Source organism: Acipenser ruthenus, chromosome 41 (assembly GCF_902713425.1).
Source record: "Acipenser ruthenus chromosome 41, fAciRut3.2 maternal haplotype, whole genome shotgun sequence".
Classification (NCBI taxonomy): Eukaryota; Metazoa; Chordata; class Actinopteri; order Acipenseriformes; family Acipenseridae; genus Acipenser; species Acipenser ruthenus.
In genome coordinates, this window is record NC_081229.1 from 3,067,207 (window position 1) to 3,080,435 (window position 13,229).

At 36.7% G+C, this 13,229-nt stretch overlaps 1 protein-coding gene across 1 annotated transcript; it reads left to right on the plus strand.

The window, feature by feature from the left end:
- The first annotated feature begins 1,917 nt into the window (after window positions 1–1,917).
- LOC117433586 (guanylate-binding protein 5-like) lies at window positions 1,918–9,501 on the plus strand. Its single transcript, XM_059011108.1, has 8 exons — window positions 1,918–2,009; window positions 2,963–3,382; window positions 3,782–4,021; window positions 4,947–5,083; window positions 5,340–5,632; window positions 6,006–6,198; window positions 6,737–6,816; window positions 7,440–9,501. Exons 2-8 carry the CDS (start codon window positions 2,976–2,978, stop codon window positions 8,163–8,165), a joined length of 2,076 nt encoding a protein of 691 aa, XP_058867091.1. The 5' UTR covers window positions 1,918–2,009; window positions 2,963–2,975; the 3' UTR covers window positions 8,166–9,501.
- The last annotated feature ends 3,728 nt before the right edge of the window (window positions 9,502–13,229 follow it).

Sequence of the window (13,229 nt, forward strand, 5' to 3'; positions counted from 1 at the left end):
CCCAAAACAGCAGCTACAATTATATATACAGTATAGAAAAAAAAAACACCTGGTATAGCCACTAACTCATTGTGTGACCCTGAGCAAGTAACTTAACCTCCTTGTGCTCCGTCTTTCGGGTGAGACGTAGTTGTAAGTGACTCTGCAGCTGATGTATAGTTCACACACCCTAGTCTCTGTAAGTCGCCTTGGATAAAGGCGTCTGCTAAATAAACACAAATCCAAGTGATTGGTTCCAGCTAATTAGATTCAAGAGTGTTATTTTTCGTTACAAAAAAATTATATATTTTTTTAAAGAAACCTAACATCTTAAATTTATTATTGTTTTTATATTAAAACATTTTGAACTTAAGAATTTACAGAAATGTATTTAGGCACCAAAGTAAATACTAAAGCTGAATTGCATAAGAATATTTTCCCTTTTTCTTAAACGAAATTCACATGTATAATCTAATTTTCCTTAAAAAAATGCCAAAATTAATGAAGGTGAGTTAGAGGATAAACACTTGTATTAGTGCTCATTATTTAATTCACACAATTAGTGTGATACCACAAGTCTTTAATCTACAGAAATTTCTAGACTAACTTAGTATTGTGTTTTAATATCCTCTAGTAGGGTTTCCCAATCCTGGTCCTCAGGGACCCCTGTGTCTGCTGGTTTTCATTTACTTAAAAACTTTAATTGAACTAATAATGTGCTAAATTAGACCTTTATTTGATTCCAGCTTTTAAACAGTTGGTGATTTCATGCTGACTATACCATTTTAGAAGTAACTTAAAATCGTCAACTGTTTAAAAGCATAAAACAATTAAGGTCTTTTCAATTCACAACCCAGTGCATTCTGGTAAGCGAAGTCCTGCTTCTCTTCAAGGAAAAAATAGTACCTGAGACAGGTAAAACGTACCAGAATGCCTTGGGTTGTGAGTTGAAAAGCCTGAACTCTCCCAGTGAACGTGAAGCCATATGGTCACCCTATTTATCAGTGTCTTCTAGTGTAAAAGAAGCATTACTCACAACAATAAATTAGTTTAACAGGGTGGTGCCTGTGTATTTATTCATCAAAACAAAAGGTTGACAAACAACTGCACCCAGTTTCTGGTTTATATGCTTGCCCGCTTAATCACAGGGAGCTGTCCTTCATTCTATTAGAGCCAGGTGATTCCGCTCCAATTCCAGGGCCCAGTGCATTTTGGGGAATGTAGTCCTGTACCCTGCTTTACGCAATGACTACATTCCTTTTTCCTCCCCTACTCTCTCTCTCTCTCTCTCTCTCTCTCTCTCTCTCTCTCTCTCTCTCTCTCTCTCTCTCTCTCTCTCTCTCTCTATATATATATATATATATATATATATATATATATATATATATATATATATATATATATATATATATATATATATACTATATTGAGGGCAAAAGCACTTTCAGAACTTCAGAAAGCAGTGGTTCCAGGTTGAGCATGTTTGAATTTAAATGAAAAATTCCAGGTCATTACACAATTTTTAAGGATAGGTCCTGTTTGAGCAGTGGGTGCAGGTATAAACGCACTTCATCTGTTTCTGGATAAGATCTAATAATGTGGTTAATGAATAATGGAGGTTTGTTCAAACACTAGTAAAGTAAATATAAGGCCCAGCTTGAAAATGTAATTCTACAAAACCACAGTGATTATAACAATGCAAAGTCCAGAAGCAGTTGGTTGTTTTTCTAGTCTCAAAATAAATCGCGATCCATTTTTAATCACTTGACAGTCCTAATATATATATATATATATATATATATATATATATATATATATATATACACCCTTGAGAATGCCTTTGAAAGTTTCAATTTCTATACGTCACTGCTAACAGATGACTATCAGGAGCTAGTGGTTACATCCATATCTCCTTTGTACCACCAGGCACTGGTGCTATTTAACTTCCTTGTTCTTGTTGCAGGAGGAACAGTGGGTGGTGGCGACTCAGGAGCTGCACAACTTAATACTGAATCTCCCTACAACAGCAGGTACAGTTTTGTATAATAGTTTTATACAATTCCATGCAACTTCTGTTAGTGTTTGACTAATAGTCTTGAGAAAAGCTGAATATATAAATGATGTGAATCCTTAACCACCAGTAATGCCAGTGAGAATTCATTTTTAAAAGCTATTGACACAGATTCTTTTGATTAGGCCTCTAAATAGCATTTCAATAGGACAGTATACATTATACAGTACAGCTATGACCAAATGTTTTGCATCACCTTATAGGATGAACTAATTGTGCTTCTTTTAACATATTGAATTACATACCACTTTGCAGTTTTCCACATACTTAACAAAAAAAATGTGCCATTTCAAAATCTAACATGAAACACTGCACTATTATTATGGCTTCCAGTAGACTTTTGTAATATCATTTTGTAGTTTCTTTGATTAAAGGATGTGTGTAGGGAATTGAAGTAGGGAATAGGGAATGGAATGCTTGAACTGGATAATGGGATAGAGTGGGGTCGGTCAACATAGTTTGGAAACAAACTTCACATCGCCCCCGAGGGGGATTAGAAAGGAGTAAAGCTATGGGTGGCAGTGAGCTTTACTTTCCTGAGAGTCTGGCACTGAATAAAGAGGAAAGGGGGCTCAAGAGTGCCAGAGAAGCCTTTCACTTTCCATTTCAACATGGGAGATGGCAGGACGCAACACAAATGCTCTTGGGTTTGCACATTACCTTCTACCTATACAGAAAATAAATTATTTTCACCATTGTGTCGGTTAATGCTTGTTCCATTCCTAATATAGTTAATAATATTTATACTTTATCAGTTCCTAATGCATTCATTATGATATACTGTACATTAGCCCAGTATATCATCTTTTATGAGCAAAGATTATGTTTAAGCAAATTATCAGAACAGCAATGATGAATAGACTGCGAAGAGAAAAAATAATAAACTTCATTCTGTATTATGTGATTTAGCAGAAAACAGAAAGAAATGGATGTCCCAAAGCAGCTTGTCAAATTCACAAGCGACGGACTTGCCATCGATGAAGAAGTTGCAAAGTACCTATCAACTTTGACAGGTGTGACTGAGGTAATATCAGTTTTTGGTAAGCACAGGACTGGAAAGTCGTACCTCTTATCTCGCTTCTTTGGGGATAGGAATGGATTTAAAGTTGAACACGGCTATAAAGCATGTACCAAAGGGATCTGGGTGTGGGCAAGACCCCATCCTTCCCGTCCAGACACCAATCTCCTGCTGCTGGACACTGAGGGGACAGATGACGTTGAAGGTGGAGTCCTTCAAGATAAACAGATATTTGTACTGACTTCACTTCTCTCCAGCAGTCTGATCTACAATACAATGAAATCCTTAAGCAGAAGTGACACCAGAGATATCATGTATCCTTATCAATTGATTCAACTCCTTGGTATAAGTGTTTTTATTATTATTATTTATTTAGAGTGACCAATTATTTTACCTCAGATTTTCTCTTCAACTTAGAAAATGCTACTCAAGGTTTAAATAGTTAGATTGACAGATATTTTTATGGGACGGAGTGGGGGAGGAGCCCTAGCTCTTGCCTTCGAACCACACTAAAGGTTACAATTAGGTATAGGATATTGCTAACAAAAACCCACTTAAACTAATGCACAGGTGTAAATTAAGGCCATTGTTCCAAAAAGCCAAAAACTGTCCATTAATTAAGTCATATATTCTCTCACAATATAACAATCTGTTGGCCTCTCATTTTATCCTCCATCCTCTCATTAAAAAAATTCCCTTGACTTCAAGCCCAGTGAACTTCTGCAGGCAGTGAGAGAAATAACAGTAGACAGGAACCAAGAAGGCAGTGGTGGTTCTCTCCGAGATTATCTTCCAAACCATTTCTGTTTCGTGATTCGAGATTGCCAGTTTGAAGATTGTGAAAAAGAGGAATTTCTGAAACATGTGCTGATTTCCATGGACGGATGTTTGAAAGAAAATATTAAGGCAGCTTTTACTAATATGGAAGTCCAACTTTTACCAACACCAAGGAGGTAAGGTTATTACAGTTCTCAATTGAAATTCTCTGACAGATCCTGCATAAGACGGTTTTTCTTTTAGTAACTGTAGCAGGAAAGCGTCAAGAATGAGACTCAGAGACAGAAAGCTGCAGTTTAAGAACATATGCACACTTTTAATAAACAAACAAACAAGGCACAGGAGCCAAAGTAAAAAGCTGAAACAAAGCAATACTCAATTATAGTCAGGAGGTCCCCGGTTCAAATCACACCTCAGCCACTGACTCATTGTGTGACCCTGAGCAAGTCACTTAACGTCCTTGTGCTCCGTCTTTCGGGTGAGATGTAGTTGTAAGTGACTCTGCAGCTGATGCATAGTTCACACACCCTAGTCTCTGTAAGTCGCCTTGGATAAAGTCATCTGCTAAATAAACAAATAATAATAATTATTCATTCAATTAAGGCCCCAGTCACATTCACACCTGTATTCGGGCAGGGATGATTTTAACAACTCCCTGCCAACCCTATATTCACAACACACACACACTATTTACATTTAGGGCTTTCACCCTGCCACAGTAATACATTCTGATACGTGAGAAAAGATACTGAGAAACATGCTTCCTGACCTGCGGAATGAATCAAAACTGTGTCGACAGTGTCATTACAAAATGTGGTGCTCGCCTGGGCTTCTGGGTGGATCAGGTTTACTTGGGATTGGCAGCAAGGCTGACATTATTCTCTAAATAATAACAAGGCTAGCAAGCTCCCCTCACACAGAGCCCAGCGATGGGCTTTCTACCCTTTTCAACTATAATTTTATATAGACATACTATAAATGTCAGTTTCGTTATTAACTCATCATGTCTAGAAAGAGGTTGCACATATATGTCTGGTTTTTGCATTGGAATTTTTTTTTTTTGGTTCGATTAAATAATGATTAACTGACCATCTATTTTAGAGCCCTGCCAGAATTGAAGCCTGAAGACTTAGATAAAAAGTTCCGGAATGCTCTGTCTGAGTTAATCACCTGTGTTTGTGATAAACTCTCCACTCCAAAGACAGTTGGCATGGAAAAGACACACTGCACGCCTGGAGGTAAAACTTTTTTGTGATTTATCATTGTGTGATAATATATTCTGACCCATACATTACTACATACTATGATCAGTATTTTAACATGCTTTTGTGTTTAGACACAGATGTAAACATGAATTTGATCCAGGAAAAACTAGATCCATTATATTGGATTATCAATAGCACAAACTTTTCAAGCAAGCATCAGTGAATAACCAACTGTACACAGTTTTATGGATTGCAGACACTAATGTCTAAAATATATTTTTCTATGAAGGGATTGTAGACTTGGCACGGTCCTACGTCCGAATGCTGAACAATAATGAAAGTGTGTGTCTAAGAGAGGCTGCCAAAGATATGACTGAAACCCAACTAAACCATGCATTCAGAGAAGCCTGGGATCAGTTTCAGAGTTGCGTGCAGACAGCCACCATCGATCAACTACCCATGGAAACTGAACTGGAGGAAATCCATTCACAGGCCCAGCAATGTGCAGTGAAGACATATGAAAAATACACCAACTTTTTCATTGACATGCAGAAAACTCTGGATAAGAAATCTGAACTTTTGGTATGTTAAAAAATGATACAAACATATATAAAATGCAAGCATAACCCTGTAGCTACAGTAAACTATCAGTACTGTATAGCTTTGCATTCACCTTTTTTTTGGAGCGGGCATTTCTAGGTTGTATCATCTATTGTAAATGTTTAAGCATATTTAATAATGATAATATTTTACCTTAACTCTCCAGCTTTTGGAAAGTGGAGTAGGGAAAGCTTACATCTGGGTTTTGATGAAAAGATGGTCTATTCCTCAAAATGAAGTTTGAACTGTTAACATGATTAGTGGCAGCCATGGAACAAGTTTGTAAAAGTTAGACATCCATTTTGGATAGCTTCAGTATAGCATCTATATATTTTAACTGCTGATTTTATCTTAGGTACTAATTGAAAACAATAGAGAGGTTCTCCTGAAAATGAATTGTGAAAAATCTGAACTGAAGTGCAGGAAAGAGTTTTACATGCTCAAGAAAAAACACATTGGACCTCTCACGGACTATACTGGCAAAGAGGCATTTGAAAAAATGAGGAGTCAGGTCAACCAGCTGATAGAAGAATATGAACAGCTTTCAGGTGAAAAACATTCCACTGAACTAAACAGTAGCTATCTTATTATTGCTGAATGTGGTACCAGTCACATGAAAGTTACCATTGCAAAAGACCTCTCTGCATGTGACTTCAGTTAAGGTCTGCAAGGCGTTAGCCAAGTGTGTCTCACATGCAGAGAGATCAGGAGAGCACATTTATAACAGTATTCTTCAGTAAGTCAAAGACAAAAAAGTAGACTGAAATTAATTTAAAAAAATGATTGTAGAGAAAAGCATCAACAGTATTTAGTCTGTATTGACTGAGCGTTGTTTCTCACCACTCTCCCTGTCAGATATGTTGATCATAATGGTTCAGTTATTTTTAAAATGTTCAGAATGGTACTTGTGCTGTTTTCATTTTGAATTAGATGCTCATAGGTTACAATAGGGAGGACTTACAATACTTAAAATCTCTTGTATTTGGAGATGGAATGAATATCTGTTAATTTTAGGAATCACTCCCAGATAATCAATGTGGTTTTGGATAATCAGAGATTAGAAACCTAAAATGTCTGTCATTGTAGGTATGGGACCTGCAAAAGAGAATACATTCTCTAAACTCTGTGAGACTGAATTAGTGGATTTGTTGACATTTGCTTTTCAGGTAAGTACCAAGTCACTCGGGTTAACATTTAAACAGTTCAACAGTTTTAGGACTGTTGAGTGTTTAATAGATGGAGGGCAAATATTTTTTTGGCCAATGGTTTTTACCCTGGCACCAGTCCCTAGGCAATGACATAGCCTGGATTTGAACATGCAATCTCCTGGCTATAGGGCGCTTCATGCACTCCACACGGAACACCTTTACTGGATGTGCTACCCGGGAGCCCCAGGCAAATATGTTTTTAATGCACAACCATAGACCCTAATCCATTTCAGGAAGTAACAGTCAGAGATGCAGATGACTGAGATTCTTGCAGGTTTGTGCAGCTGAGCATTCGTCACGATCAACTGCATGATATCACATGCAGCTGAAGCAAGGTGGCTGCACAGATCTTGCAACTGACTGTGTAGCTTTGAAAGAGCTGAGAAAGCTGAGCTCTGGCTGCTAACTAAAGAGATGATGCAGTAATTACGATTTACCTGCCGATCTTAACAATAGTAACCAGCAACTCAAATACTGCCATCTAGACAGTGGAGGAGAATGAGAACTATTTCTTATAATGATTGATGGTACTGTACTTTAAATTTTCTTTGCATGCTAACATTATATATGTTTTCTGACAGGCAACAATTAATTTCATTGAACAACAGTATGCAGAAAGGAAGGCAAGAATACAAGATTTTGTCGGAAATCTTAAGAACATTGCAGATATCATGGATAAACTTCAAATGCACTCCACCATAGCAAACGTAGCAGGAAGTTCTGCTGCTGTAGTTGGAAGTGTTCTAACCATTACAGGGCTGGCACTGCTTCCCTTTACGTTTGGAGCCTCTGCTATACTGACTGGTGTAGGGGTTGGAGTTGGTGTGGCTGGGGGGGTTACCACTGTCACCGCAGACATATGCAGGTTTGTTAAAAACAAAAATTTGAACAGTGATGTAAAGGAAGCGCATGAAAAAAGTATGCAGGACTTAAACTATATTGCAGAACTCTTGCAATATGTATGTGACCAACTTTCACAGCAGAAGGAAGCAAGTGATAGTAACTGGATGAATAATGTATTCAGGCTCTTTGCCTTAGGTAATTTTGTAGGAGTGCTTGATGACGTTTTAGCTGTAGGCGTTAGAATAGCTGCTAACGTTGCCAGAGTAGCAGGTATAGTGCTGGCTGCACTTACGATAGTGCTGGATGCATATGCTATTATTAAGAAGTCTATTGAAATCCATAAGGGATGTAAAACTGAAAGAGCAAAAGAGATCCGTGATCTGGCTCAAAGTATAGAGAAAGAACTAACAAAAGTAGAGGGCTTTATCGCACAAATGAAAAAACAAAAAAAAGACATCAAATGAAACCTCTCTAGTGATTCACAGACAGCCCAACTCTCTTTGAACTTCCTGGACTCTCCTTGATCCGCATAACACCCTTCCTCCTCCCGAAAATTATAAAAACCTCACGGAAATATGAGGATAACTGTACTCTTCCCTATCTCTTTGACATGACTGTATTTACACACACATTAAACAGGGTGCTTTATTTCAATAGCGCAGAGTTAATGGTTGGTTTCAATGAGTTTCATCCAAATATCCTTAGTAATAAATGTACACAATATCAGTGTTTACTTTTGGTTGATACTTCTGTGGGGTGTTTTTTTTGGGGGGGGGGGCAGAATCCCTTTAAAAAAAAAAAAAAACACTCTAGGCTGAAATTGAGATCTAGATAATCAATTCAGAAATAACTTAAAATAAAAAAAGGAATCAGCATTAACACATGTCAAAAGTTTCTTAGATTCAGTAGCGCCGGGTCCCTGTGAAGATCTCCCTGAAATCAATCAATGAAATCAATCTCGTAAACTTGGGCTGTCTGGATTCATTCAGAGTTGAAATAACACACAATTAAGATATAGGCTTCACCTGCTGATATAATTAATAGAATTGTCCCTTGCCCTATACATTAGGTCTATTCAAGAGGCATTGAGACAGGATGCTAGAAGAGTATCCTGTATGCTTTGTGCAGCATGAAGATTACTTTGAAATGTTTTTCAATGCATCATACATCTTGATCATATTCAATCTGCACTGCTTTCCTTTTAGCTTTGCTTGAATTTAGTGACACATTTTTATACATTTTATTTACACTTATTATTTTAAATCATGGATTGATTTGCATATATCGATGTTTTTGTTTATCTTCTGGGCTAAGTTTCTGTGAACAATTTCTAAAGGGTAGAGATAGTGTCGGACGTTTAGGATTTCAACAGAGACTAGCTGCATTTTATTTTTTATTGTTATTTCTATTCCAATATATTTCTTCATTGTACGATTAAAGTGTTTCATGCTGTATTTTGTTGTCATTAACAATTCGTGGTGGTTTTAATATAGATTCTCTAAACACAAAATCAAGCTTCAATTGCTTTCTTTTGTAGGCCAATATAGAGCTACTAGCAAATTAGCATAAAAATAAAGAATTGTGTTTAGATTGAAATAGAGCAAATATGTTACCAAAAATATTTTATTCAGCCCTCTCAGATGTCTGTATTGTTTTTGTTAATCAATAATCTACTTTTTTTAATCTGATCAATTTATTTTAATATTTAAAGAGCATGATATGACATTATTATTATTTTTGCATAACATTCATTGTTTGCTTGCAATTATGTTTGATATCAATAAAATAATGGTAAGCTTGCCCTGATTCTTGGTCTGATTGTTATCACAATATGTTTCTTTTTCATTTGGTGCTGGTAATGGATATTTAAGCACAACTAGTGCCACCTGGTGGACAAGTATATACTACATCAATGTACCTTTTCTTTTTCAGTCCAAAGCACTGTTTCTATCAGCACCAGTTACCAAGCAACCATGTTAAAGCTATGGACAGCTGAACTGTACAGTGGAAGGCTTGTTCCTGTTCTGTCTCAACTGTAAAAACAAAACTATAGTTGAACTGCTCATATCCATTGTAAAAGTGTGCCCTGGTAAAAGCACAGAATATGCAAGAATGATCAAGCATGGTAAAAATAGTGATAAAGGTAAATGCAATGTATAACCATGCAAATGGATACCTGAAACAGTTGCTATAGCTAGTTTTATTCAATGTATTAAAATGTTCACACAAGAGCACAGTTACATGGTAATAGCTGGTTTCTCGGTTCGACTATGGTCACTGTTACAAGATCATGAAAAACGACGGTCTGTGGTGCTTTCCTTGAATAATGTATATGCCGTAGGCAGGGAGCATTAAGCACATACATCAGGGCTAATGGGTATTTATAAGGTATTTCACATATGATGGTGGTAATCCACCAGAATTACATCATAATAAACTTTACTGACAGCTGCCATGGACTGCCACTTTATCCAGTTGGTCAATTCCGAGATGATCAAGCATACTGTAAATAAAATGTACTGTAGGTATTTAAAACCACATACACTGCAAAATCCTTCATTAGAAAAAAAAGTTAAAACCAAGTATTTTTCAACTTAATGTAAGAAACATTATCTGCCAATGGGGCAAGATAATTATCTTAATAAGATATAAAAATAAATAAATTAATAATTTAAGCTTATCTTGAAAAACAATAACCAACTTTAAAATCGTAATCTACAATTTATCTAAGTAAGATTTTTAAAAACAAGAAAATTAAGCTTATTATGCAAACTGCAGTGAAATGAAGATTTAAACAAAATAAAAAAAATAAAAAAAAGATTTTATATTTGGCCTACAATACAAATCATTTTCTGGGCTGCCTTTATTACTATACACATATATATATATATATATATATATATATATATATATATATATATATATATATATATATATATATATATATATATATACACACAACATATTTAAATACTCATCTAGAATGATATTTATAACAAGGCTATCGTAAATTTGGTAATTCAGAATTAGATTTATTGAGACAAGCATTCACACACTTCAAATATAATATCAATTTAATTAACCAAATGCTAAAGCATATATATATATATATAAAAAGTTGTGTAATTAGTACTGGCATAGCCAGCAACCAAAATATTTTTTTTCAATGTTTGCAAGAAATGCTGTTATACACAAATGCTAAATTCAAAAGGTTACTAATCCCAGGGGTAAAAGGTTTGACTTACAAAAATAGTTGAGATAGCAGAATCTTATTTAATTTAGAACAAAGAAATACCGTAGCAAACTTGATGGAGAGAATCTGAGAAAGTGAACTCTAGTCACTATTGCAAGCACTACACATAGACCTACAGAGACCGTTCCTGGTCATTTCAATAGAAAATGCACCTCTAGACTCTCATCCAGAGAGTCTTCCCGATGAAATGGAGTCGGGTTGTGTTGTTGTGAACATATGTCTTTAGTTTTGACTCGGGGATCAGATCTTGTATTGTCACATCCTGGAAGTGTGGAACATTGATCGTTTTCAAATCACACGCCAGCCACTTTTCATCGACACATTTATACAAGAGCACAGTGAGCTGGTGTTCATGGTTTGTGTCACTGAGGTTGCACTCTCTAACTTTGCATGATAATATAGGGAGACCGGATGGCTTGCTTTTAGACTGATAACAATCATTTCGATGCAATGTAATGGTCCATGTTGAACGTAATTGAAAAAGTTTGGTGGAAAACTCGATGGTAGTGCTTGGCATGCAGCTGTAATTCTGAATATTGCGTGCACATCCAAAGTCTTTGAATGTATAAAGTCTCATACTAAACAGAGGGGAAGTGATGTCATGAAACAGGCCAATTGTCTCTATGGGCAGAGAGTTAACTTGGTAAACCAATGTGCTGTTGGAAACGAAATCCTTTTTAACAGGCTCTGACAGTGTTTCTGAGAAGCTTGGATCGTATACATCCTCTGGCGACATCAGTGGATACTTTATGTGTTGAAGGATTTCTTTGGTATGGTTTTGATTGTGACTCAACCACTTAATCAAAGCTCGGAACAAAGTAAACTCCCTTTCAACCACGAGGTCGGATCTCTGCAGGAGCGCAGAGAGATGGTCTGGTTCAATTGTGAGCCAGTCAGTAGACTTGATGATTTCCATCATGTTCAAGGCAATAAACTTATTGCAGGCATCCTCCAATGCCTTGAAGCTCATGTGCTTGGCATAATGGCACCAGGCGATGGCACGTTTCACAGTGCCCGTGGTTATATTGGCCAGTGCAAACTGCTCACAACTTTCCTTCACGGCCACAACGTTATACTTATCAGAGAGCATATAGATGGCAAAAACATTCTCCGAATGAATGGTGAGGCACCCACAGTAGAAATAGCTGAGGAAGGTTTCAAAGTGATCAACACAACAATCATCTTCGGTAAGCTCGACAACCTTCTGTTTGCTTTCTTTCCAGGCGTCATTGGAGAACATGTTCCTAAAGAAATCACAGCGAAGAGCTAAAATGACCTTGTGAGCCTTTATGGTAACTCTGCTGTTAACTACAATCTGCACATCGTAGAACTCTTCACTGTTAAAGAGGTCAGACAGATCGTCTATTATCTCCTTCTGGTGGTCCAGAGTCACCGAGGGTTCTTTCATATCCATTTCCTACAGGGAAAAAAGACAGAAAACTTTACTTCTGTCATTCTGTCTAAGGGCAAATTCACAGCAAACGCCAGGCTGCTGATTGTGGTCTAGATACTGGTATGAAAACATTTTTTTCTGCTTTCATACTGCATGGATCAGTCTGATTTCAATCTAAAAAACGGTGGTTGCTTTCTTAAAAAAAAAAATGTTGCTAAGATTGTATAATATCATGTAGTACTGTATACGTAGGCGTATTTTAATTTGTTAATGCTCTTTGGTCATTTTCTTTGACTGTACCTTGAACAAAACCTTTCATATTAGACATATCTGACTGTGTTTTGTGTTTATTCTGTTCTACAACTGTAAACAAATAGTCACCTTGCCTTTGTTGTAACTGATTATTAGGGTTAGCACCTAATAGTCGACTAGTCGCTCACCTCGATTTCAAAGCAACAGTAGCAACACATACATGCCAACAGTCCCTATATGGTCGGGACAGTCCCGATTTCCTAGCAAATGTCCCGCGTCCCAATGCATAGGAAGAAAGTCCTGATATTTACACATAGAAAAAAAAAAATATTCTGCACAGTAGAGTTAGTGAAAAACACAGGCTGTGCTCTTCGTGCGGCTGACACATCTGCGGATCACTAACTTATACAAAGGAAAGAACGCTTCATTGTGTCTATTTTTACTGTCATGATGGTCGTGTCGTGTTGAGTTGGTGGGGGGAGGGGGGGGGGGGTGGTACGTCTATTATGATAATGTTTTTTGCGTATGACTGTTGTCCAAATTGTTCCCCTGGACATTTTTTGACCAAACTTTTTACTTTTTATTTGTATTTTGCAGAATACCAGACACAACTACAAAAACAGCCAACTA